The 27,756-nt window shown below is 41.4% G+C and overlaps 2 protein-coding genes across 27 annotated transcripts in view; both read right to left on the bottom strand.

The window, feature by feature from the left end:
• Window positions 1-27,756, bottom strand: part of MYT1L (myelin transcription factor 1 like) — a 384,826-nt gene that overhangs the window by 61,480 nt on the left and 295,590 nt on the right. For 22 of the 26 annotated variants that reach the window (XM_074947738.1, XM_074947721.1, XM_074947742.1 and 19 more), the window contains 4 exons: window positions 25,488-25,724; window positions 23,416-23,537; window positions 22,992-23,054; window positions 22,433-22,501 (listed from right to left, as the gene is read on the bottom strand). In XM_074947738.1, the coding sequence (XP_074803839.1) occupies window positions 22,433-22,501; window positions 22,992-23,054; window positions 23,416-23,537; window positions 25,488-25,724 (491 nt within the window). The remainder of the gene's footprint in view (window positions 1-22,432; window positions 22,502-22,991; window positions 23,055-23,415; window positions 23,538-25,487; window positions 25,725-27,756) is intronic. The other 4 variants (XM_074947731.1, XM_074947732.1, XM_074947735.1 and 1 more) reach the window with 1 other exon arrangement.
• Window positions 10,391-12,404, bottom strand: LOC141983827 (uncharacterized). Its single transcript, XM_074946818.1, has 3 exons — window positions 12,163-12,404; window positions 11,661-12,066; window positions 10,391-10,858 (listed from the first exon to the last, which is right to left on the bottom strand). Exons 1-3 carry the CDS (start codon window positions 12,325-12,327, stop codon window positions 10,572-10,574), a joined length of 858 nt encoding a protein of 285 aa, XP_074802919.1. The 5' UTR covers window positions 12,328-12,404; the 3' UTR covers window positions 10,391-10,571.

The raw sequence follows: 27,756 nt of genomic DNA, 5'->3' as shown, positions 1-27,756 counted from the left end.
AAAACGGTAATGACATTATCACTGTCACTGTCATAAAACAAAAGCTTTCAAGCTTGAAGTTAGTATAAGATGGCTTTAAAGATCATTCTAAATTATACATTTAGATGGAGATTTAAGACTAATTTGCTAAGTTTGTGATACATTAACATTCATGGGAATTTTAACAGACATTTGAGATAATGGGCCAAATGCTCTTCTTGTGTAAATCAGAAGTAATTCCACTGAAGTCAATGGAGTTACTCTGTTGTAAAATTGGTGCAAATGGGATCAGACTCAGGCCCAGCGAAGTTAAACTAGCAATTCATTTTTATAGATATAATCTAGATTTACTATTGTTTTATATGTATTAACTGTTATTCAGATCTCAGACTCAAAGGTCCACAGTATTAAATGGAAGTTAGACAAAAGGTATTTCTCTAACTACATGTATTTCACCAGCTAATAACTTATAAACATTATACACCATTTCTAAAAAAGCTAATTGTTCAGCTGGCTCTGATCTATGACAGCATTCCTTCATGAAACAAAAGACACCATCTGGAACTGCTTTTGGCAAGAATACAGTCTGCAAATTCTGCTTTTGGACTTGTACACTCAACTGGCATGAGCTGAGAGAACAGACTTTGGCCCTATGATATTGCTTTCTTTCCATAAAAATATTAGGAGTACTTGTGACACCTTAGAGACTAACAAATTTATTTGAGCATAAGCTTTCATGGGCTACAGCCCGCTTCATCGGATGCATAGAATGGAACATATAGTAAGAAGATATATATATATATATATATATATATATATATATATATATATATATATATATATACACACATACATACAGAGAACATGAAAAGGTAGAAGTAGCCATACCAACTGTAAGAGGCTAATTAATTAAGATGAGCTATTATCAGCAGGAGAAAAAAACTTTTGTAGTGATAATCAAGATGGCCCATTTAGACAGTTGACAAGAAGATGTGAGGATACTTAACATGGGGGAAATAGATTCAATATGTGTAATGACCCAGCCATCCTGGGCCACTCTGGATATAGAAGCCCTCTACACCAACATTCCACACAAAGATCAACTACAAGCTATCAGGAACAGTATCCCCGATAATGCCATGGGAAACCTGGTGGCTGACTTCTGTGACTTTGTCCTCACCCACAACTATTTCACATTTGGGGACAATATATACCTTCAAGTCAGTGGCACTGCTATGGATACCTGCATGGCCCCACAGTATGCCAACATTTTTATGACTGACTTAGAACAACGCTTCCTTAGCTCTCGTCCCCTAATGCCCCTACTCTACTTGTGCTACATTGATGACATCTTCATCATCTGGACCCATGGAAAAGAAGCCCTTGAGGAATTCCACCATGATTTCAACAATTTCCATCCCACCATCAACCTCAGCCGAGACCAATCCACACAAGGGGTCCATTTCCTGGACACTACTGTGCTAATAAGCGATGGTCACATAAACACCACCCTATACCAGAAACCTACTGACCACTATACTTATACATGCCTCCACCTTCCATCCAGGACACACCACATGATCCACTGTCGACAGCCAAGCTCTAAGATACAACCGCATTTGCTCCAATCCCTCAGACAGAGACAAACACCTACAAGATCTCTATCAAGCATTCTTAAAACTACAATACCCTCCTGCTGAAGTGAAAAAACAGACTGACAGAGCCAGAAGAGTACCCAGAAGTTACCTACTATAGGACAGGCCCAACAAAGAAAATAACAGAACACCACTAGCTGTCACCTTCAGCCCCCAACTAAAATCTCTCCAGCGCATCAAAGATCTATAACCTATCCTGAAGGACGAACCATCACTCTCACAGATCTTGGGAGACCGGCCAGTCCTTGCTTACAGACAGCCCCCCAACCTGAAGCAAATACTCTCCAGCAACCACACACCACACAACAAAAACACTAACCCAAGATCCTATCCTTGCAACAAAGCCTGATGCCAACTCTGTCCACCTATCTATCCAAGTGACACCATCATAGGACTTAATCACATTAGCCACGCCATCAGGGGCTCATTCATCTGCACATCTACCAATGTGATATATACCATAATGTGCCGGCAATGCCCCTCTGCCATGTACATTGGCCAAACTGGACAGTCTCTACACAAAAGAAAAAGTGGACACAAATTTGACATCAGGAATCATAACATTCAAAAGCCGGTAGGAGAACACTTCAACCTCTCTGGCCACTCAGTAACAGACTTAAAGGTGGCAATTTTGCAAGAGAAAAGCTTCAAAAACAGACTCCAAGGAGAAACTGCTGAGCTTGAATTAATATGCAAACTAGATACCATTAACTTGTGTTTGAATAGAGACTGGGAGTGGCTGGGTCATTACACATATTGAATCTGTTTCCCCATGTTAAGTATCCTCACACCTTCTTGTCAGCTGTCTAAATGGGCCATCTTGATTATCACTACAAAAAGTTTTTTTCTCCTGCTGATAATAGCTCATCTTAATTAATTAGCCTCTTACAGTTGGTATGGCTACTTCCACCTTTTCATGTTCTCTGTATGTATGTATATATATCTTCTTACTATATGTTCCATTCTATGCATCCGATGAAGTGGGCTGTGGCCCACGAAAGCTTATGCTCAAATAAATTGGTTAGTCTCTAAGGTGCCACAAGTACTCCTGTTCTTTTTGTGGATACAGACTAACACGGCTGCTACTCTGAAACCTGTCATTAAAATATTATTGCTCAGGGAGATCTAAGCACTCACAGCAATAGAACCTGATCCTCCAAACCCTTACTCATATGGGGCCAGATCCAGTCTATTGATGTCAATGGGAGCTTTTTCACTGATTTGTAATGGGCTTTGGATCAGGTCCCTGATTAGGTCTTCACATCATTGAAGACCTTCTTTTGTGAATGAGAGTTAGCAGGACTGAACCTGTAAAGATTTAAAAAAAAATAAACAAAAGGTATCAGATTGACTGGCCTTGCAAATCAAGTTCACTATTTATCCATATGGCAGGTATGACCAAGAAAGCCACAGAATGTGATGTGGAATCCACCCCTTTCCCATTCCCTCGTTCAGAAAAATGCTTTGGAATCTATTTTATTTTTGAAAAAAAAAAGTTTCTAGCCCCAGTGGTGGTAAAGATAACCTTGAAATCATGCACTAATTGTAAATGGATACAGTGATGTGTTCCTGAGTCTGCAGACAGCTTGAAATAATAGCTCTATGGAATATGAACTCCTCTCAGTCATCAAAATATGGTATTAACTCTGAAACCCAAAGATGACATTTAAATGTCCATAATATTGACTATTTCACTGCTAATCATTTTAACAGAAACATGTAGCTAATATACGTATATATAATATACTTAAATATAAATTACTTAGATTATAAGATCTTTGGGGAAGGGACTGTCTTTTTACTCTCTGTTTGTACAGCACCTAGCACAATGGGGTCCTGGCCCATAATTGGGGCTTCAAGGTACTTCTGCAATACAAAGAACAAATAAATAATAATAATAGTAATAATAACAATAATATGCCCCAAATCCCACATTGCCTCTGTTTCCTCTCCAGGTTCACAAATCTCCAAATCTCTGCTACACAGCAGCCAAACCACAGCTTCCACTGATATTTTCTCTGATGGAATTGCATGTCATCAGTTGAAAACTCTATGGAACTTGAGATGTGATAATGGGAGACACCATAAAATAAATGGAATAGCAAAAAAGAAAATGGCTACTGTCCTGACATTTATTTTCCTAGTGGCTTAACTAAAAATAAACCTTCAGTATTTAAATTTAAATGATTTCATTGCAGAACTTCCAGTGCACTGCATTGGAGTGCCACAGAATCCACACACTTTGTCATTGAATTTATATCTAGCTTACTGCAGAATTCATGGGACCTTGGTCATGGCATAGTCAGTTGTAACCATTTTACAAAAGTGTGTTGCTTGCAGCACAAGTTGCAAAGAAATAATAAAACAAAATGCATTCATGAACAAACAGCTGGATGAAAAAGCTACAATGATGATGATGATGATGATGAATCAACACTCTTTATTGAATCTCAATAATTTACAAAGCATGTTTATGCAACACATTGGTTTGACACATTGAAAATAAATGAATAAAATTAATGTGAAAATCAGTACTGGAGCAAAGTGCAAAGTAAGCAGAGTCAGTGTACACAAAAAGATTAATGACGGCCAATGTTCAAATAAAACAACAAACCTTGTCCCAGAGAGTGGGCAAAAAATGAGCCCATGTGGCGAAGCCACACTGGCATGTCTGTAGAAGAAGTAAAATCATTCAGCAGATTTGGAAGAAGTGTAAAAAGTATGTGTTTTAGGACTAGAGAGTAGTGTGCAAATGTGTGTGTAAGTTCCACTGAACAGGATACTAAAAATACTTTTAAAGAATATGATAAGATGTTTAAAGGACTGGAATATATATTAAGGCTATAAAACAACACATTGATATAGATATAATTGTACCACAAAAATATACGCACCATATAAAGTCTCATTAGTAATGAGATATGAAATAAAAAAGGTGAACTTGACCAGATGACAAAATTAGATGTTATTGTACAAATATAGAAACCAACTGAATTAATAGTATGGTCTCCATAATAAAATCAAACAGGTTAAGGATCTATGGTTTAAGTAAAAAGAAAAGGAGTACTTGTGGCACCTTAGAGACTAACGAATTTATTTGAGCATAAGCAATAAATTGGTTAGTCTCTAAGGTGCCACAAGAATACAGACTAACACGGCTGTTACTCTGAAACCTGGTTTAAGTAAGGCAACCAAACATTAACGCTAACCCACAAGAACAGCTGAAGACATCTAGCTAAATCCTCAGCAGGTGTGTATCAGTGACAGTCCCTTGAAGTCAATGGAGCAATGCTAACTTACACCGCCTGTGGATCTGAATGAGCATGTCTAGACTTTAAAATGCAAGAGTAGTTTTAGGGGTGCAACCTAAGGGTTTTGGCAGGTCTGACACAAAACAGAAAGTGCAAAACTCTGCAACTCCTTTTTTGGTAAATACATGCTTAAGTAACTTCCCTTTGGGATTGCCTCAGCACTTTGGATATACCACAGCATCATGTCCCAGATCTTTGAGGATCTGAATGGGATGGAAGCAATTGTTTATGATTTGCTGATCTGAGGCAAAAATGATCAACAAAACAATGAGAGATTGCACTGTGCCAAAGAAAAGACCCTTGAATTGAACATGAACAAATTATGTAGGGCACATACTCAGCGACAAACCCAAAGAAGGTGGAGGCAATTGTACAAATGGAAAGACTCCAAGACAAGGAGGCCTTAGAGAGATTCATGGGCATGTTGACATATATAAGCAAATTCATCACTAATTCGTCACAATTGCTCCCCTCAGAATGCTGCTTGGGGACAGTTCAGAATAGCACTGGGATGACTGATAGGAGGAAAGCTTTTGGAGATTGAAATAAATTATTACAGAAGCATCAGTGCTGAAATATTTTGAGATTAATAAAGAGCCTAAGAACTAAAAGGAAAATTTTCAGAAGTACCTAAATGGTTTAAGAGTCGGTGCATAAGTCCGCAACAGAGGGGTGTAAATTCTAGTGTGTATTGTGCACTAACTAGCCAATGTGGCACCTGGTGGCACACAGTGAAAGTTCCCTAGTGCACATTAATGTAATTCCCTTTCACACATTAACTTGCCCTAGGGAACTTTTAGTGCATGCCAGCAGGGTCCACACAGACCAATTAATGCACAATACGCTAGTGTGCACTAGAATTTACACCCCTCTGGTGCAGACCAATGAGCTGTGTAGAGAAGCCCTAAGTCCCATTTTCAAAAGTGACTTATGCACTTAGGAGCCTAACTACCACTGAAGGTCAATGAGACTTATGTCTACACTACGAAATTAGGTCGAATTTATAGAAGTCGGTTTTGTAGAAAGCGTTTTTATACAGTCGATTGTGTGTGTCCCCACACAAATGCTCTAAGTGCATGTAGTCGGCGGAGTGTGTCCACAGTACCGAGGCAACCGTCGACTTCCGGAGCGTTGCACTGTGGGTAGCTATCCCACAGTTCCCGCAGTCTCCACCGCCCATTTGAATTCTGGGTAGAAATCCCAGTGCCTGATGGGGCTAAAACATTGTCGTGGGTGGTTCTGGGTACATATCGTCAGGCCCCCCTTCCCTCCCTCTTTCTGTGAAAGCAAGGGCAGACAATCGTTTTGCGCCTTTTTTCTTGAGTTACCTGTGTAGACGCCATACCACGGCAAGCATGGAGCCCGCTCAGCTAACTGTCACCGTATGTCTCCTGGGTGCTGGCAGATGCGGTACTGCATTGCTAGACAGCAGCAGTTTATTGCCTTTTGGCAGCAGACAGTGCAGTATGACTGGTAGCCATCGTCGACGTAGTCCAGGGTGCTCTTTTAACTGACCTCGATGAGTTCTTCAGGTATGTTGGCAACAAGAAGAAAGCCAAGGAAAGTGTGGGCCCCTTACTGAATGAGGGAGGCAACCTAGTGACAGAGGATGTGGAAAAAGCTAATGTACTCAATGCTTTTTTTGCCTCTGTTTTCACTAACAAGGTCAGCTCCCAGACTGCTGCGCTGGGCATCACAGAATGGAGAAGAGATGGCCAGCCCTCTGTGGAGATAGAGGTGGTTAGGGACTATTTAGAAAAGCTGGACGTGCACAAGTCCATGGGGCCGGACGAGTTACATCCGAGAGTGCTGAAGGAATTGGCGGCTGTGATTGCAGAGCCCTTGGCCATTATCTTTGAAAACTCGTGGCGAACGGGGGAAGTCCCGGATGACTGGAAAAAGGCTAATGTAGTGCCAATCTTTAAAAAAGGGAAGGAGGAGGATCCTGGGAACTACAGGCCAGTCAGCCTCACCTCAGTCCCTGGAAAAATCATGGAGCAGGTCCTCAAAGAATCAATCCTGAAGCACTTACATGAGAGGAAAGTGATCAGGAACAGTCAGCATGGATTCACCAAGGGAAGGTCATGCCTGACTAATCTAATCGCCTTTTATGATGAGATTACTGGTTCTGTGGATGAAGGGAAAGCAGTGGATGTATTGTTTCTTGACTTTAGCAAAGCTTTTGACACGGTCTCCCACAGTATTCTTGTCAGCAAGTTAAGGAAGTATGGGCTAGATGAATGCACTATAAGGTGGGTAGAAAGCTGGCTAGATTGTCGGGCTCAACGGGTAGTGATAAATGGCTCCATGTCTAGTTGGCAGCCGGTGTCAAGTGGAGTGCCCCAGGGGTCGGTCCTGGGGCCGGTTTTGTTCAATATCTTCATAAATGATCTGGAGGATGGTGTGGATTGCACTCTCAGCAAATTTGCAGATGATACTAAACTGGGAGGAGTGGTAGATACGCTGGAGGGGAGGGATAGGATACAGAAGGACCTAGACAAATTGGAGGATTGGGCCAAAAGAAATCTGATGAGGTTCAATAAGGATAAGTGCAGGGTCCTGCACTTAGGATGGAAGAATCCAATGCACCGCTACAGACTAGGGACCGAATGGCTAGGCAGCAGTTCTGCGGAAAAGGACCTAGGGGTGACAGTGGACGAGAAGCTGGATATGAGTCAACAGTGTGCCCTTGTTGCCAAGAAGGCCAATGGCATTTTGGGATGTATAAGTAGGGGCATAGCGAGCAGATCGAGGGACGTGATTGTTCCCCTCTATTCGACACTGGTGAGGCCTCATCTGGAGTACTGTGTCCAGTTTTGGGCCCCACACTACAAGAAGGATGTGGATAAATTGGAGAGAGTCCAGCGAAGGGCAACAAAAATGATTAGGGGTCTAGAGCACATGACTTATGAGGAGAGGCTGAGGGAGCTGGGATTGTTTAGTCTGCAGAAGAGAAGAATGAGGGGGGATTTGATAGCTACTTTCAACTACCTGAAAGGGGGTTCCAAAGAGGATGGCTCTAGACTGTTCTCAATGGTAGCAGATGACAGAACGAGGAGTAATGGTCTCAAGTTGCAATGGGGGAGGTTTAGATTGGATATTAGGAAAAACTTTTTCACTAAGAGGGTGGTGAAACACTGGAATGCGTTACCTAGGGAGGTGGTAGAATCTCCTTCCTTAGAGGTTTTTAAGGTCAGGCTTGACAAAGCCCTGGCTGGGATGATTTAACTGGGAATTGGTCCTGCTTCGAGCAGGGGGTTGGACTAGATGACCTTCTGGGGTCCCTTCCAACCCTGATATTCTATGATTCTATGATTCTAGGTCCGGGGCACCTGGGAAAACATGGGAGTGACTCAGCCAGGTCATTTCCCTTTTAAGTTTCGTCTCATGGCGATTTAGTCCTACCAGCAGTGCACTGTCTTTTAATCAGCAGCCAGCAGAAGATGATGGTCATACTGCACTGTCTTCTGCCGAGCACACAGGAGATGATGATGGCTAGTGGTCGTACTGCACAGTCTGCTGCCAGCAAGATGTATAAAGATAGATGAAGTGGCTCAAAACAAGAAATAGACCAGATTTGTTTTGTATTCATTTTCTCCTCCCTCCCTCCATGAAATCAACAGCCTGCTAAACCCAGTTTTGAGTTCTATCCTTGAGGTTTTGAGTTCTATCCTTGTGGGGGCCATTCAGTTTCTCACAAAGCCACCCCCTTTGTTGATTTTAATTCCCTGTAAGCCAACCCCTGTAAGCCATGTCATCAGTTGCCCCTCCCTCCATCAGGGCAACGGCAGACAATCGTTCCGCGCCTTTTTTCTGTGCGGACGCCATACCACGGCAAGCATGGAGCCCGCTCAGCTCACTTTGGCAATTAGGAGCACATTAAACACCACACACATTATCCAGCAGTATATGCAGCACCAGAACCAGGCAAAGCGAAAACAGGCGAGTAGGCGACGTCAGCGCGGCAAGAGTGCTCAGGACATGGACACAGACTTCTCTCAAAGCACGGGCCCTGGCAATGTGGGCATCATGGTGCTAATGCAGCAGGTTTATGCGGTGGAACGCCGATTCTGGGCTCGGGAAAAAAGCACAGACTGGTGCGACTGCATAGTGTTGCAGGTCTGGGATGATTCCCAGTGGCTGCGAAACTTTCGCATGCGTAAGGGCACTTTCATGGAACTTTGTGACTTGCTTTCCCCTGCCCTGAGGCGCAAGATGAGAGCAAGCCCTCACAGTTGAGAAGCGAGTGGCAATAGCCCAGTGGAAGCTTGCAATGCCAGACAGCTACTGGTCAGTCGGGAATCAATTTGGAGTGGGCAAATCTACTGTGGGGGCTGCTGTGATGGAAGTAGCCAACGCAATCAAAGATCTGCTGATATCAAGCGTAGCGACCCTGGGAAATGTGCAGGTCATAGTGGATGGCTTTGCTGCAATGGGATTCCCTAACTGTGGTGGGGCCATAGACGGAACACATATCCCTATCTTGGCACCGGAGCACCAAGCCGGCGAGTACATAGACCTCAAGGGGTACTTTTCAATAGTGCTGCAAGCTCTGGTGGATCACAAGGGACGTTTCACCAACATCAACGTGGGATGGCCGGGAAAGGTACATGACACTCGCATCTTCAGGAACTCCGGTCTGTTTCAAAAGCTGCAGGAAGGGACTTTATTCCCAGACCAGAAAATAACCGTTGGGGATGTTGAAATGCCTATAGTTATCCTTGGGGACCCAGCCTACCCCTTAATGCCATGGCTCATGAAGCCATACACAGGCAGCCTGGACAGTAGTCAGGAGCTGTTCAACTACAGGCTGAGCAAGTGCAGAATGGTGGTAGAATGTGCATTTGGATGTTTAAAAACACGCTGGCGCAGTTTACTGACTCGGTTAGACCTCAGTGAAATCAATATTCCCACCGTTATTACCGCTTGCTCTGTGCTCCACAATCTCTGTGAGAGTAAGGGGGAAAGGGAGGTTGAGGTGGGAGGTTGAGGCAAATCGCCTGGCTGCTGGTTACGCACAGCCAGACACCAGGGCGGTTAGAAGAGCACAGGAGGGCGCGATGAGCATCAGAGAAGCTTTGAAAACCAGTTTCATGACTGGCCAGGCTACAGTGTGAAAGTTCTGTTTGTTTCTCCTTGATGAAACCCCCCGCCCCTTGGTTCACTCTACTTCCCTGTAAGCTAAGCACCCTCCCCTCTTCCCTTCGATCACCACTTGCAGAGGCAATAAAGTCATTGTTGCTTCACATTCATGCATTCTTTATTCATTCATCACACAAATAGGGGAATAACTACCAAGGTAGCCCAGGAGGGGTGGTGGAGGAGAGAAGCACCTGGAGGGGTGGTGGAGGAGGGAAGGACAAGGCCACACAGCACTTTAAAAGTTTAAAACTTTAAAACTTATTGAATGCCAGCCTTCTGTTGCTTGGGCAATCCTCTGGGGTGGAGTGGCTGGGTGGCCGGAGGCCTCCCCACCGCATTCTTGGGCGTCTGGGTGAGGAGGCTATGGAACTTGGGGAGGAGGGCGGTTGGTTACACAGGGGCTGTAGCAGCCGTCTGTGCTCCTGCTGCCTTTCCTGCAGCTCAACCATATGCTGGAGCATATTAGTTTGATCCTCCAGCAGCCTCAGCATTGAATCCTGCCTCCTCTCATCACGCTGCCGCCACTTTCAGCTTCAGCCCTCTCTTCAGCCCGCCACTTACTCTCTTCAGCTTGCCACCTCTCCTCCCGGTCACTTTGTGCTTTCCTGCACTCTGACATTGTCTGCCTCCACACATTTGTCTGTGCTCTGTCAGTGTGGGAGGACAGCATGAGCTCAGAGAACATTTCATCACGAGTGCATTTTTTTCGCCTTCTAATCTTCGATAGCCTCTGGAAAGGAGAAGATCCTGTGATCCTTGAAACACATGCAGCTGGTGGAGAAAAAAAAAAGGTACAGTGGTATTTAAAAAGACACATTTTATAGAACAATGGGTACACTCTTTCATGGTAAACCTTGCTGTTAACATTACATACATAGCACATGTGCTTTCGTTCCAAGGTTGCATTTTGCCTCCCCGCAGCGTGTGGCTAGCCCCTCCCCCATCCCCGTGGCTAACAGTGGGGAACATTTCTGTTCAGCCAGAGGCAAACAGCCCAGCAGGAATGGGCACCTCTGAATGTCCCCTTAAGAAAAAGAAAAGGAGTACTTGTGGCACCTTAGAGACTAACCAATTTATTTGAGCATAAGCTTTCGTGAGCTACAGCTCACTTCATCGGGTGCATCCGATCAAGTGAACTGTAGCTCACGAAAGCTTATGCGCAAATAAATTGGTTAGTCTCTAAGGTGCCACAAGTACTCCTTTTCTTTTTGAGAATACAGACTAACACGGCTGTTACTCTGAAACCCTTAAGAAAAGCGCCCTATTTCAACCAGGTGACCATGAATGATATCACTCTCCTGAGGATAACACAGAGAGATAAAGAATGGATGTTGTTTGAATGCCAGCAAACATACACTGCAATGCTTTGTTCTACAATGATTCCTGAGTACGTGCTACTGGCCTGGAGTGGTAAAGTGTCCTACCATGGTGGATGGAATAAGGCTGCCCTCCCCAGAAACCTTTTCCAAAGGCTTTGGGAGTACATCCAGGAGAGCTGCGAATGCCAGGGCAAATTAATCATTAAACATACTTGCTTTTAAACCATGTATAGTACTTTAAAAGGTACACTCACCAGAGGTCCCTTCTCCGCCTGGCTGGTCCGGGGGGCAGCCTTGGGTGGGTTCGGGGGGTACTGACTCCAGGTCCAGGGTGAGAACCAGTTCCTGGCTGTTGGGAAAACCGGTTTCTCCGCTTGCTTGCTGTGAGCTATCTTCAACCTCATCATCATCATCTTCCTTGTCCCCAAAACCTGCTTCCGTGTTGCCTCCATCTCCATTGAAGAAGTCAAACAACATGGCTGGGGTAGTGGTGGCTGAACCCCCTAAAATCGCATGCAGCTCATCATAGAAGCGGCATGTTTTGGGCTCTGACCCGGAGCGGTCGTTCGCCTCTCTGGTTTTCTGGTAGGCTTGCCACAGCTCCTTAAGTTTCACACGGCACTGCTTCGGGTCCCTGTTATGGCCTCTGCCCTTCATGCCCTGGGAGATTTTGACAAATGTTTTGGCATTTCAAAAACTGGAACCTAGTTCTGATAGCATGGATTCCTCTCCCCACACAGTGATCAGATCCCGTACCTCCCGTTCGGTCCATGCTGGAGCTCTTTTGCGATTCTGGGACTCCATCATCGTCACCTCTGCTGATGAGCTCTGCATGGTCACCTGCAGCTTGCCACTCTGGCCAAACAGGAAATTGAATTTCAAAAGTTCACGGGCCTTTTCCTGTCTACTTGGCCAGTGCATCTGAGTTGAGAGTGCTGTCCAGAGTGGTCACAATGGAGCACTCTGGGATAGCTCACGGAGGCCAATACCATCTAATTGTGTCCACAGTACCCCCAAATTCGACCCAGCAAGGCCGATTTCAGCGCTAATCCCCTTGTTGGGGGTGGAGTAAGGAAATCGATTTTAAGAGCCCTTTAAGTCGAAACAAAGGGCTTCGTCATGTCGACGGGTGCAGGGTTAAATCGATTTAACGCTACTAAATTCGACCTCAACTCCTAGTGTAGACCAGGGCTTAGATTCCAAAATGGCTACATTACTTTTGAAAATGGGACATAGGTTCTTAAGTCAGCCAGGGACTTTTCAAAATATTGCCCTAAATCAATGCAAGCTCACAGGGATTGAGGCTGTGCTTCTGCCAGATGATGTCTAAATGACATATGCTTCTAAAGCACTGATTAAAATACAACAGAACTATGTCCAGCGAGAAAAAGAAATGCTGGCAATAGGTTTTGGTTGTGAATGATTTCATGAATATTGTTATCGGCAAAAATTAGTCAATGTAGAAACAGACCATAAACTGGTGGGATATTACAGGGGACCATTGTGCAAAGCACAGTCCAGACTTCAGAAAATTATAGAGAAATTGCAAAGGTACTTCATGCTGACAGATCCTGTGCCTATGAGGAGTATCTTGCAACATTAGAAATGCAAGTGGAATGCAAATGCCTGGTAAAGAGCTTCTCATAGAAGGCATGCTCTTAAAGCTGCTTTTAAACAGTGAAAACAAGGAAGAGGGGTTTTATCCAAATATGACTCAAGTACCCATTTCTGATACAAAATTAGACAAATTCAAGCAAGAAACATGAAATGATCCAACCTTTCAAGAGCTTGAGCAAGTTATTCTAGACGATGGCTAACAGGAAAAGCCCAGGCACCTCCAAGTAAAAAAAAACATATTGTGACTATAGAGATGAAATTGCTGCATATGATGGGATTCTGTACAAAGGACATTGTCATAGCACCACACAACATGAGGTTGGAAATGCTAGGTATAACCTACAGTGCCCATTTGAGTATTGAGAAGTGCAGGAACAGAGCCCAAGATGTTCTGTTCTGGCCAGGCATGCATGCTGCCATCAAAGATAAGGTATCCAAGTGGAAATCTGCAATAAATACAGGAAACAGAATGCAAAAAACCCACTGAAACCACATGAGATTCCTGATCGCACTTGGCCCAAGGTTGGCACAGATGTGTTTGAATGAAATGGAAATGATTACCTCTTACTGGTGGAATATTACTCAGTTGTTTTTTAAATTAACCTTTTACGCGACATATTGAGCAGCAATGTAATAATACAATGTAAACTGTAATTTTTTCACCATAGGATTCCAGATGAGTTAACAACACATAATGGCCAACAATTTATAAATGTCTCATTTTGGTAATTTTCTTTTAACATCAGTTCAAGTAGATCACATCAAGTCCTTACAATCAAATTTATGAACATAAAAGTCAAGTGCAAACATCAAAGAACTTCATTTAAAAAAAAGCTCTGGCAGATTCATGGGGTCCATAGTTAGCATTGTTAGAGTTTTGCAATAGACCCCACATTTATTTACTAGGCTCACCACTTCAGATACTCAGTAGGCAAAAGGACAAAAACTTCAGTGCCAACTTCTAGCAAGCTTATTGAGTCAAAAACAATTAAACCTCAAGAGATACGAAGAATCTAAGAAAGTAGAGAAGAAGAAATGCTATAACAAGAATGCCAAACAGTTAGCCATGCAGGTGAGAGAAAATGTTAGAATCCTTACAGAAAAGTGTCTGGCAACCTGCCAGCGTAAACTTTATCTCATCTGCAGCAAGGTCATAAGCCCCCCTCAGTGTCAATCCTACAGGAGGAACAGAAGAATGCTAAAAAAAAATGAATGAAAACTTTGGTGATCTATTTCTTGTGGGTATCCAAAATGCTAGTGATGGTGCTTCTGTGCTGACACAAGTAACACACGATTCAGTCAGTGACAATGAAAAATACCAGGAATGGCAAATACAAGTTCTAGGTGGTGGATCCACCTCAGTCTCCAGACCTGCCACTGCAGAAGGAACTGTTCTGAGAACAAGAAGTGGCCATGTAATCAGAAAGCTTTCAAGGTTTAGAGATTTTGAGAATGAGAGAAAGAATAATCTACTTATCTGGCGGTGGTTCAAAGTCATCAACCCCATGCCCTCCTAGAGTTCTCCATCGGCGCATTTTACTAATTGATGATACTAGTTTATAGCTCTTTGGAACACTGGCTGTCTCTAGGGCCACAATGAAAGAGAAGTCCCTGAGCTCCTTTAAACAACTGGGACAGGCCCTTGCATGAGCTAACCAAGCTGGGGAGGCTCGTCTGCTCCCCTTCAATCCCAGCAAAACCCCATCACAATCTGGCCCTAAATATATTGCTTAAAGAAACATATTTCTAATGTTTACACCTTTGTTTTATTGATTAATTGGGACCATGAACTATTTTTGACGTCTTCGAACTTCACCATTAAGGGCCTAAGACCCAGTGCCTAGGATCCAGGTTTTAACTATTGTCGAATTACGTGTTCTGTGCCAAATCCTGCTGCCTTTACTCAATCCTTACTCATTCAGCTCCCACTAAAGCAAGCTGGTCTGGGTAACTGAAGTCACTGGGAGTTTTGAATGAGGATTTGGCCGAAGATTTCCAAATGTCCTCTGATTAGTATGAATAATTAAAAACAATAACAAGCACCATATTTACCGCTGGCTTGCCAGCTGCCCCATTTTGGCTGGGAGTGTCCTGAGTATTTGCAGTCCTGGCCATAGCCCCTGGATATCTTTTTCCCTAAGCTGTTAAAAACATATACATAATTTTTGCCTGCTGCCAATAGGGGCCACTGTGGGAATCAACCAGAGGCCTGTGTCAATCAGCTCCTTTTACATTCCCTTGCTCCCTTTCTCAGCAACTATGGTCTCTGCTGGAGGCTAGAAATCAGCACATGGGCTAAGAGAACAACTGGGGAAGCTGAATATTCACCGGCCAAGGGGCAGGTTCTAATCCCGCACTCTAAGGCTGCAGTAATTGGCTGGGGTGGGTGAGATACAGAGAGGTGCAGAATGGCCCATTTCTCCCTCCTGTTCAGGAGTTAGGGGGAGACACTCACAACGGAGACACAGATAGGAAGGGAGAAAAAGGGATAAGGGGAATGGGATTCCCAGGGAGATGGAAAGACCTAGTTGGAGGAGTGTAGAGGTTGGGTATCCAACAGTGTGGAAGTTAGGGCAAAAAGTCACATAAGAATGAGGGAAAGGAAACCACAAGATCCTCCACCTTCAGAGTGGAGAAAACAGTAGTAGCCCTGAGCCCACCTTCCTACCATGGAGAGAGACAAGGAAAGGAGAAGCCCTGAGGTTTCAGCACAGAGAGGATGATAAGAATGCCTTCCTCCCCTAAAGATGCCAGAGGGGCAGGCCACTAGATATCCCCCCCCAAGAAGACAATTCCAAATAGTGAAAATCTGCTTAGGGACAGGGGTGTTTGGGGATTGGAGGACTATTGGAAGTTCAGATAATCATCCAATTTTCTGGGGACATATTTGATCCCCAAACATCTTAGAGATCAGGCTAATTTAATATAATCATATGAAACTAACATTTCCTCTAACAGAAGGATGCACACATGAGTTTTTGACAGAGAACTGATCTTAGAGAAACAATGTTAAATTTGGTAATATGTCTTACTATAGATGACTTAGCATGGCCAACCTACACAGAGCCATATAAAAGGTGTGGTTATTTTTTAAATGACAAATCCACCTGAAAGTACTATCTGAAACAGGTATGTTATTTCCTTGAACTCACTGCTGCACAGATGCCCTGGCTGACTGGGCACAGAAAGAAAGAGGACTGCTTTGGCTTGGACTGGTTTATTAACCATTCAAATGATTGCTTTTTTAAATCAACTAATCAATTTTAAAGTAAAGTTTTTCTTTTAAGTTACTTCTAAAACTTTGGGGAATGTTGTTTCACTTTTTAAGAATGTTTATAATTCTACAAGACTGCAGTTTTTAAGTCACTGTAAGTGGTAGGAAACAAACTAGGTTAAGGTTAAAAATTGTATTTAACAACTGAACTTTTTACCTTTCACCTTAAACTTTATATCTGTAACTGTTTGTGGCTGCTAATTGCTCTCCCATCATAGGGAGGTTTAATATTCAATCCAGCATCTCTTTGTCTTTTAAAAAAGAAGTTGTGTTTCACCAACACTATAGCCTGTAACCTAATACTGGAAAGTCTTGGATTCAGCCCAGATGTTAATTTCTTCAGAGACACTTAAAAGCACTGAAGTCTTCTCTGCTGGTGCCAGTAACTGGGAACTAAGAGCCAAAGAAATTCCATTAGTAGTGAAGATTATTGATCAAACCCTGTAACTGCCTTCACCTGTATCTGATCTATGCATGTGCGGCTCATGTTTATGTACTGTGACAAAGTTCCTCCTCTACCTTGGTGGGTCTTGCGCTCATTGGTGGATTTGCTCGCCTTGGAGCTTCACGGCAGCCCTCAGCTTGGCCATTTTTCTGAATTCACAGTCCAGGTCAACTCCTCCTGTGTCTGACCAGGAGTTGGGAGGTTTGGGGGGAACCCGGGCCTCTCCTCTACTCCAGGTTCCAGCCCAGGGCCCTGTGGAATGCAGCTGTCTAGAGTGCCTCCTGGAACAGCTGTGCGACAGCTACAACTCCCTGGGCTACTTCCCCATGGCCTCCTCCCAACATCTTCTTTATTCTCACTACAGGACCTTCCTCCTGGTGTCTGATAATGCTTGTACTCCTCAGTCCTCCAACAGTATACATTCTCACTCTCAGCTCCTAGTACCTCTCGCTCCCAGCTCCTCACATGCACACCACAAGCTGAAGTGAGCTCCTTTTTAAACCCAGGTGCCCTGATTAGCCTGCCTTAATTGATTCTAGCAGCTTCTTGATTGGCTGTTCTAATCAGCCTGTCTGTCTTAATTGTTTCCAGAAGGTTCCTGATTGTTCTGGAACCTTCCCTGTTACCTTACCCAGGGAAAAGGGACCTACTTAACCTAGGGCTAATATATCTGCCTTCGATTACTCTCCTGTAGCCATCTGGCCCGACCCTGTCACAGTATGCAGTGTTGTTGTAACCCTGTAGGTCCAGGATATTAGAGAGACAAGGTGGGTGAGGTAATATCTTTTATTGGACCAAGTTCTATTGCTGAGAGAGACATGTTTATGCTCAGACTTTATGTGGCTGGCGAGTCATATAAACTGCATGGCATCCATCAGCATGCAATTCTCCAGTCTGCCACTGCAACTGGAATGGGTGGATGTCAAGAAAGAGTTTGGCCAACTCTCTTATTCTCCATGGAGTGAAAATATGGCTTCATGCCTCAGAAAGCTGCCATAACACAGTTGTTCCGGACCCTGTCTATCAATCTGATCTATGGTATTTATAGGACCCCAATTACTGAGAGACAAAATGCATTAAGATCAACATAATAATTAATCAAAATAGACTGTGCTCTAGCCATCAACAGATTTGGATGCTTATACTATTTTGTCCATTTTAAGACCTTAAAATTCCTTGAAGTCTCCAATAACCACCTCTTTTGATGTTACTTATGTCTTAAAAACAATTGTCTTATATATTTATATATAACTCAGCTCTACTTTGAATATTTCAGTTATTTAACAATCAGTGACCTGTCTATAAGCCAGTTGGGTATATACATAAGTAAATAGGATACTAGGAGAGGTGCTGAAACCAGGAAGGAACAGGTGGACAAGCTCAGGGAGTCCACTCCTAGGCAGACGAGAGACCAAAAAGTTGTGTTCGTTCTTCATTTATTCCCCATGCAGGAGAAGGAAAGAGGAGGAGCAAGACTACAGGAGAGGAGTGAGTTCAGCATATACAAATATGTCAACCAGTTCTGCAAAAACTGCAATACAAGTTAGGTAACCAATGATTTGTCTCCCTTTTGAACATACATACTGGATCTATACTACCCAACTCTCTTGTTCTCCTCCAAACTCTTATACTGAGAGCTAGTGCAGATTCCAGCACAAAAGTGTGCCAGGTTATAGAAATGCTTGTAGAATTTCACCCTTTAGGAATAGTTTGGTCTGTTTAGGGGATGTGGGAAAAGAAAAACTGAAACACAGGTGGAGAACAGCAAATAAACATGCTTAACTGTTCATGACACACAGTTTATGTGACAAAAAGTGTGGGTAGTGTCTATGGTGGTGAACTTGGAAGATTGCCTTCCAGAGCAAATATACAGCCAATAATGCTCATTAAATATCTCATAGCACCTTTTGCACAGGTGTGCGAGGTATGGAGTCCTGACAGAATTCCAGTTTGAAAATTACTTTACACATATTTGTGTGAGTGAAAAAGAGAAACAGAGAATACATAATTGTAGAATGCCACATAAAGGTTTTATCTGCATGAGTTTAAGATTTGTCACATTACCCATGAATGGCAAAGCCATGAGTGAGTTATGCAGTCATCCCAAACGGTACAATCCAGCCATACAATCTTTATATCACACTACAGTATCATGTATTCTCTATCATTTGTTAGAGAAAAATAATTTACAAATGATTTAGAGATTTAAAACATTTTATTGGATTTTATTTCTGCATTTAGTAGACTTAGTAACTTTGTTAAGATCTGTTCATTTTTTCAGGCTTAGAGGGAGAGAAATTCTGAAAATTTGATAGCTAAACTAAATATGATATAAAACATTAATTTTAATCTCTCTCTCTTTATATCTACATATATAGCTACAGATATATATAGAGAGAGAAAAACTTTCAAAAATATCTAAAACAGATCTTTTTATACATAAAAATGTCCTATAGTTAAATTCTGCTATTCTGGGCTTTTCCAGGGCAGGAAGCAAGTGCTAAAAGCGACTTGGGAATCTCTCCTTTCCAATGGGATAGTATGCAAGCTATTAGCGCTACAGGGATGAGAGATACCAACCCTTTGGCCCATCATTGGCACACAACTGAATATTACCTATTCTGGGGCTCAGGCAGGTGTAATTTTTTTGAGGGAAATTCTACAGTTGGGGAAAGAAGGAAACATTTCTCTGGCAGTTTGACTTTTTAAAAATGGTAGCTGTTTGATGCTGTTCAGGTGTAAGGAATGTTAGAACTAGCCCAAAGAAGATGCATTAGTGGTAATAGGGTAGATCAAAAGTGAATGATAAATTAATTGGTCAAATGAATATCACCTTTACATATATGAATTACAGGTGGGGCATGTGCAACTGCCTTTTATTAAGGTTGTCCAACATCACATTATCAGACTCTTATACCTTTGCCAAAATTTAAGCCATTGGGCTGAAATTTTCTATGCTAGGTGTCTGCCTCAGGCTGAATTTTTCTGGAATGTTTCAGCCAAGGCAGTTTAGTTGTTTCCAGGTATGATGCTAAGGAAAAATAAGTTGCTTTGTCCATGCTAAAAAAAGTTCTGGTGACTTTTTCTTTGAAAAGTTCTAGTGCACCCATGTTTAGGAGCAGAGACTTGATGTTTGGCAAGGGAGTAACCTTAGTGTCAGGAATGTGCCTTGTGCATCCCTATGAAAACCTGTCCAAATCTGGCCTTTCAAAATTGCAGTTCGCACATGCTCAGTAGGGACTTCATAGATCTTAGCAACTAAATTCCCTGATGGTTCCATCTATACTGGACATGCTGTAGCTCAGGGCTGAGTAGGATTTTCCCTTCAGTTGCACCTCTGTGCTGCTGCAGGACATCCCAGGTTCAGGCATCTAAACTGTCCCTCCTGTATGCTCAATGCCCTCTCCCTGCTAGGCCCAAGTAGCTGCCTGATTCAAATGCAGAGGGGACAAAAGCCAGAACAGGGAGTAGATTGGAAAAAGAAGATTATGAAGAGGTTATGACTGGGAGTGGAGGCTGGCAGGGGATGGGGTGAGAAGGAAACTGGGGCTGGCTGGGCAAAGAAGACTGGGACTGGGAACCAGGGATGGAGACTTGGATTGGGAGCCATGGAGAGGAAGATGCAAGGGGGAAGGAGGTGAGTGGGGAGACAGATCTCATGAGGAGCCAAGGTTGGGGGAACACAAGCACCAGTTAGGCAAAGAACCTGGGACAAGGAACTGCAATGGGGAAACACAGAGATTTGACAAGGAGCCCAGGGAGGGAGACTGGGACAAGAAACATGAGTTGGGGGTGACAGGAAGAGAGACACAGATCAGACAAAAAGCCAGGGGTGGAGGGAACTGGAGAACTGGAGGGGTGAGACTAAAACTTGCTGGGCAAGTAGACTGGGATGCTTGGGAGGGAAGAAGGGGCAGTAGGATATAAGAAGGAGCTTCTTCGTAGTGTTGTAATTAATGTGACACGAGCACAAGTGGTGTCTCTGTATGTTGCACCTTTTCTAAAGCAGCAGCAAGAACCTATAGTAAACACACTGTCCCTGCTCCCCCAACAGTCATCCTGTATGTGCTTGCCTTATGCAGGCATGATGCCTCCAACCACTATGGCTGCAGATAGCCTCCTGCACACCAACCATGTGGTTCTGAGTCCAAGAATCACTCTGCCCTCACTTTACTCTATTTCTCACTCTCTGCTTTCACTTGACTTTTTCCATGCATGCTCCCTCCCTGCCCCCCCACATCCCACAGTCTTTAAGTGGAATGGGATCCCAATAACATTTGAGTTGAGCATTCAAACCTGTAAATTTGGAGTGGATTTTAAATTAGGCAAAGTGATTTTCTTACCCCACATGAGAACTCACTGGCTATGTTAGACAACTCTAGGGAGCAATCTGCCTTAGCAGCTGACTTTTGAAACATTTCCTAGGCTTTAGGGTCTGTTCTCCCAACAATGCATGTATGAATCTCAAGAAAATGCTAGTCATGGCAGCAAAGGTAGCCCCCCGCCCAATAATGTTTGGAATACTCCTCAGCATGGTCAGGAATCATCACCAAGTATTTGTTCATGCTGTCCCTTCCCATTCTTGCCGCCTTACTTTTAAATATCTGTCCCTCCGTACTACGTTTTTGGGGTCTGTTGAGGAATACCACATAACTATCCAATCCTGCAGCCTTTCCATGTGCACAATTTTAGCCAAAGCTCTGGCTGCAGGAGAAGAGTAAGTTTGGACCTGTAATATTGCTTGACCAGAACAGAACATGCACATTTTTGAAGGAGGTTACAGAATTCTTGGTAGGACTTCTCACTACAACCACAAAGACTATTTGTATAACCTAGATTATTAATTTTTTAAAAATCAGACCAGAGTAACTAATCATATATAAATATATTTAATTGCTGCCAATATTAAAAGATCCTATTTCAGCATAGACAAAACTACAGGATTTTCTTTATATTTTAATTGAATAATTCAACATAATACTTTAAAAAACTAATGTCTATTGCTTACAATTTTCACTCTGAAGTATTGAAAGGAAATTGTTACTTTGTAGAGAGAAAAAAATGCAGAGGAATAGCAAAGAAAACACTAGAAAAAGGTAGGTAAATGAGGCAATGCATTAGGCTGATAATAGTGATACAAACCTGTGGAGAACAATACATGAATTAGGGATAGGAGAACTGGTTCAGATTCCATAAAAAAAAAGCCTACCTCCTCCTTACACCTAAGCATGGACCTTTAATTATTTTTTTGGAAATAAACCTTCCTTGGAGGTTCTGAAATGGTCAGATAATTGCTTTGCCAATTTTGGAATCAGACTATTCTATTGGAATCTGTTCTCTTGATATTTCCAGCTCAGACTGATAACTTCAAGAGACTTAGATAGTTTAGATAAATTTGAGAAGGGATTCCAAAATGTGGATGCTTGTCCTGACTGGGACGGCAAAATTTCTGAAGTTGCCCATCCTTAATGTGTACTCTATGCACAAAAGAAATAACAAAGAAATAGACTTATTTATAGGCCCAATCACTGCATGGATCTCCTATTGATTTCAGTGGAAATTCCAAGCATGGGTCAGTTCCTGTACATTAGCTAGTACTTTTCCAAATAGCATATCTAGCGTCTGTCATAATTATATGCGCTTGCTGAGCAAATAAATATGTAAACAGAATGATTTTGTTTATATCTTACTTGAGTTCTTGTGAGCTTGTGGCCAGCATGCTTCGAATGCTTTTGTCAGCCAAGGGGCAGCCAGACAGACTGTAAGACATGGCAGGATATCCAAGTAAGTCAACCTCCTTAAAAGCTAAACTCTCCCAAACAATCACAACATAAAAAGTAAAAAGTAAAAATTGTAATGCAGAAAAGCGATGGGGCATGTGCTGTAATATTGAATTCTGTAATATAGTTAACCCTCTGAATATATTTAGATATACATTTTACTTCCAATACTACATAATGTAAATGAACTTTTTTTGTTTTTACAATGTAGTAAAATGTAACAAAAAATATTTGTGATCCCTGGGTTAACTACTCAAAAAGTTTAAGAAAACTTTGGAAATTTTAGTAATCTATTTAAAAATAAAAGACGTTTATACAACACACAAATTAGCATGCTTTTAATATCAACATATATTACTCAAAGGGTTAACACATAGTTCAACATCTTTACTTTGACAGCATTGTTGAGGTAAGCTGAAAACAATAAATTGAAAAGACAGAATCCACCATGAAAAAAATGAAGTCACACCTTCTATGTGAGGCGTAATTACCAGTCACATGACCACTCCCATCACACCCTGGTGTTGGACATCTGCCACCAAACAAAAACAAAAACAGCCAAAATAGTAAGTATGTTTAAAAAAAAAAACTTTTAAAAGTTTCATTGTTTCCAGTTTAGCTGCAATGACTGCAAGGGGATTTAAGCATCCTATCAAAAAGCTGCAAAATGAACAGCATTAAATGAAAATGGCATCTCAGTACAATATAGCATCATTAAAAACAAGCAAATACATGTTAGCTTATTATTTTACTTAACTGGCAGTTGGAAACATTTATATGCTGCAAATGTTGCATGCTCATACTGCAAGGCGTATATGTACTTGTTTGTTTAAAAAAGACAAAGAGAAAAGGTTAAAAGGAGAAAAAATAATTTCACCTCACATTATGCTTACGTTATTAAATCCTTTTTGCTCTCTTTGCATTGAGGGAATTTGGGTTTAGGGCTTGGGATTGTAACTTCACCAGGATACCTTCGTTCTTCAAGTGCCTCTTGGAAAGGATCCAAGTCTTCTGGCTGCAGGCAAACATATGGGTATTAGTCCCACTTAGGTGAGGCTGCAATATACACAAAAAACAATGCTGTGTACAGTTATAAGACATATCGCCTCCATTACTCCCACTCAATCAGAAAAATGTTGACATTATTTTACCTTTTTGCTCACCTGCTAGACCTTTATATAGTACTTTTACATTTCTATACACACTTTAGAACACGTGAAAAAGAATTATACTATTTAATTTGAGGAGAAAGAGGCAAAAGTCAGATATTCTCTTTTGTTTGGTGTCTATTCCCAACTGTATCAGCAGCTGCCTCTGACAGTTTCTATTCTCTTTCACAAGAATCAATACTTTTTCCAAAGTCACGAGTTTTTACAAACCACAGCCACAGAAAAACAAAGCCTAAATATAGTATCTTATCCATCAAAATGCTAACTTCAATAACATTTTAAAATGGTTAAGCATTCTCCCAAAAAATGAATCAGGAATGATGTTAGCAGCCAACTGCTAAACACACATATAGTGTCACAATCTGGGGCAAACCTCAATGGATCTGCCTCGCAAAATATAATTTTGTAATTAAATTTACTGATGGATTTAGCTTTTTTATATTTGAAACTTAAGCATTAATTTCAGAAGTGAAGAAAATGTGGCAGAAAGCACTGATGCAGAAACTCCTGCAGATGGTGCTGTGAGCAACAGAATTAAAGAACAATTCCTCTTGTTTCAGTCAAGTTCTATACTGTATTTAATATCTCCCATTTCTTAGATAATGAGAGAAATCCTGCCCAGCCAAGTCAATGGCAATGCCCCCATTGATTTCAGCAGAGCTAGGATTGCATCCAATGTATACAAAGCAAATATCACTTTATTGCATATTTCTAAGTTTATTTTTTAAATCATGCCATCCTATATTTTGATTAAAATAAATTGGAGAGACATATTGCTACACAGAGTTGATAAGAATTCTAATCTTATAACACAGATCTAGCAGGAGAAAAAATATTGCTATACAAAGTCTGGGATTGTAAAATCATGTCTAGATTACAATGGGATCAAAATGGCAAACGGGCTAGTGAGCAAGAGTTGAAACCTGACAAGCACAAACAGTAGCCTCCCCGCAACTCCCCACCAAAAAAGCAGCTGTCTGACAACTGTCAGGACCACCCTTTCAGAGTGGTGACTGAAAACACTTGCTACATGTTACAAGCTTTGAAACTTAAAATAAATTCACTGTGGAGCAAGTTTTCTTTATTTACGTCTTTCTGTTTACAGGTTTTTAGAGTGTATCACACCTCATATTCCTTCATAATACTCTTGAAATAAAATATTTCATTACTATGGTATAAAGGCCCTATTGTGTATCCCTTGCACACCCAAAAGCTTTGTGCTCCTACTTTCCTGAATGCACAAGAAATGTACTTTCCTGAATGTAGGAGCAGGCCTTTTGACAACAAAATCCTGGTTATCTAAATTAATGGAAAACTTATACTGTATTCTGTTTGTGCTTCTTGAGCAGAGCTGTGTGTATAAACACACTTTTAAATATTCAGTCCTTCACTTTTGAATCTTAATCTGAGAAGAGTATCTTGTTTGGAAAGCTGGTAAAAACTTGATACCAACACTGAAAAAAGTTATGTCAACTTCCTCAGATGGAATAAGGTAGATTTGGAAAATTAGAACATCTTCACAGAAGAAAATATTTGTTAACAAGACAGTGCTGTTAGAAAACATGATTCACATTCATGGTTCAAGTGTTGTCAGATTGAAGTTAGTCACCGATCAGATGTGTGCCAACATGATATATTTTGAAAGATTAACCACCAGAAAGTCCTCTTGTCAGGAAACCATCCATTTTTTGTTTATTACCTACACATGGTGTTTCCTCTTCCCTTTCAGATTTTAGAAATCTAATGAATTAAAACAGTCAGATAGCAATCAGAACCCTTAGATGAAAAAGACATACATTAATCTCTTTGGAATCATCCTCATCTATCCTTCTGGGCTTCATTTTAGTGTAGTCCACTGGCAAGTCCCAGCAGTCACCCTCATTCAGCTGGTAACACCGGTTATTCATCACAGCTTGTCGTTGTGGTGACATTGGCTCCAGTGGTGTCAAAATGGTACAGCAACCATCTCGCTGTCTCTGTTTGTTCATGCTTAGATCCAAGGTTCCATTTTCATCGACTTCCATATCAGGATTCTGTCAAAATAAGAAAAAATATTGTTAATTCAGCTTTTGACTATCAAAATGTCACCTCTCTGTGGTTTTCGATCTGATTGCTTAGTAGAATGATAAAAGGCTTTATCATGCCTATATAGATTGTAAGCACTAAGCCCCCTCCCACACGTAGCATGATTCTGTTACACAACATTAATGCTGTTAAAGTAGATTCACTCATGTCTTCATAAAAGGCTAATCTAATATTTGGAAGAAAAGGGGAGACTTCTCACTAACCAGAACCATCCTCCCAAAACACAGGTGTAAAATTTGACAGTGAAATGAGAAATCCCCAAAGGTATTTTCTTGTTGCTGTGTTTATGTCCCTGATTTAGTCTTTGACAGGTTAGTCTAACAGAGTTAACATCTATATGATTCTGCCTACTTCCAGTCCTTTCAACACCTGCTTATATGATTAGAGTAATAAAAACCAGGTAGCAAGTTGCATCAGTTGCATTAAAAAAAAGCAGAATACTTTGCTCTTCTAACACTAATAGGTAAAGAATTAGAAAAAAAGAGCTTTGGTTACTAAAGCCAGCCGGTTTACACTGTGTTTGCTACCTTCATATTATGAGAAAATGCGTTCAAATCTCACAGTTCCTCCACCACAGATGTTAAGGTTTAATATATCTTAACTTTCCAAAGACTATCTATATAATCAGCTGGCTTGGGTAACAAAGCTGGTACTGACATTCCCTGCAGCGACAGAGGAACTGTGAAGTATAGGGTGAGTAGGTTTGGGATTTTTGTTTTTGGCTTGAAAATAGATCAAGAATTATTCACTTCAAATCATCTTCCTCCTCTTCTTCTTTCTTTTCCCCAGGGAGTGGGAGGGCATTTATACGGGGGAGGGGAGGAAGCAAAATACTCAACCAATCCTTAATTTTTCAAGAGTAAAACACTTCACCAGAAATTAGATTTCAAAACTGCTGTGAATTCTACCGTCTACTCAGATGTCTAGGAGCTCTCTTTCCTCTTGAGGTAATAACAGAACAGCAGCAAGACACTTAATGAAAATCCCTTGCTTTGGTTATTGCCTTGACAGATTATACAGTATTATTCTACACAAACACTTTTTGCCATAGTTTATTCCTGATTATTGCCCTGATATTAATTTAGGCTTGATAATGTATTTATCTTCCCAGATTTGTTATTACATTTTTTTTGCCACATAATATTTTTAAGGTTATTGCTCAAACTTTTTCAATTCATGTTGGTACTGAGCACAATCACATTTATTTGCATGCCACAAAGAGATTTCCCTCATCTATAGGATTAAATCAATTAATATAAAAGGAAGCATTCGAAAACAAAATTACTAACCTTACTGAATTCATATAAATTAAGATCATTACTAATAACTACTGGTAAGATTGTTAGCTCATTATGTATGATCAAGAAGCTTTACACAACAGGAAAAAAAACCCTTTGTTTATCTGGAGAAGAGCAGAACATGTCTGCCAGCTCAAAAGCTCTTCTATAAGCACAATAAAACTGTTCCCCCTGCACTGCATCTGTCTATTTAGCCATCTAGTGGCTTCCTATAGGTAGCACTTTATTGGTTGCTGGTGTATTTTAAATAGTCATTTCTCCTCAGATGTCAGAGTCAAGATTTATTCTGGTTATAACAAAATAAAACGGTTCTTATAAAAGTTTTACAATTTGGATGAATTTTAATAATGCTACTGTTTTTCTTAATACAGAAAGGTTAATATAAACATCTTTTTACTTTATTTGTTTTAGTGTTGCCATTTAATAATATATTGAGAATTTACTAACACTTTATAGAGCACTGGTGATACCACATTATTACTGTTATGCAACTTAAAAGTTATCTGCACTGGAGGATTTTTTGTTTGTTTCAAACGTATTATGAATCTATTTGAGAGCAATTATATTCTGGATCGGTAAGACAACATTGTGTACAATACCACAAATTTCCTTTGTACTAGATCATAAGACCTTAGGGCCCATGTATGATTTATACATGAAGTTACATTATTAAACCATCCTC

This window comes from Natator depressus, chromosome 3 (genome assembly GCF_965152275.1).
Source record: "Natator depressus isolate rNatDep1 chromosome 3, rNatDep2.hap1, whole genome shotgun sequence".
Lineage (NCBI taxonomy): Eukaryota > Metazoa > Chordata > Testudines > Cheloniidae > Natator > Natator depressus.
The sequence above is the reverse complement of the archived record's forward strand: the minus strand, read 5'-3'. Positions and strand labels throughout refer to the sequence as shown.

Excerpts from the sequence above, each read along its gene's own strand:
- LOC141983827 (XM_074946818.1), bottom strand. The coding sequence starts at position 12,327 with ATGCACTGGCCAAGTAGACAGGAAAAGGCCCGTGAACTTTTGAAATTC. Across the intron at positions 12,067-12,162 it reads CAGCATGGACCGAACGGGAG|GGCATGAAGGGCAGAGGCCA; the intron begins GTACGGGATCTG and ends AAAATCTCCCAG. Across the intron at positions 10,859-11,660 it reads AGGCGGAGAAGGGACCTCTG|CTGCATGTGTTTCAAGGATC; the intron begins GTGAGTGTACCT and ends TTTCTCCACCAG.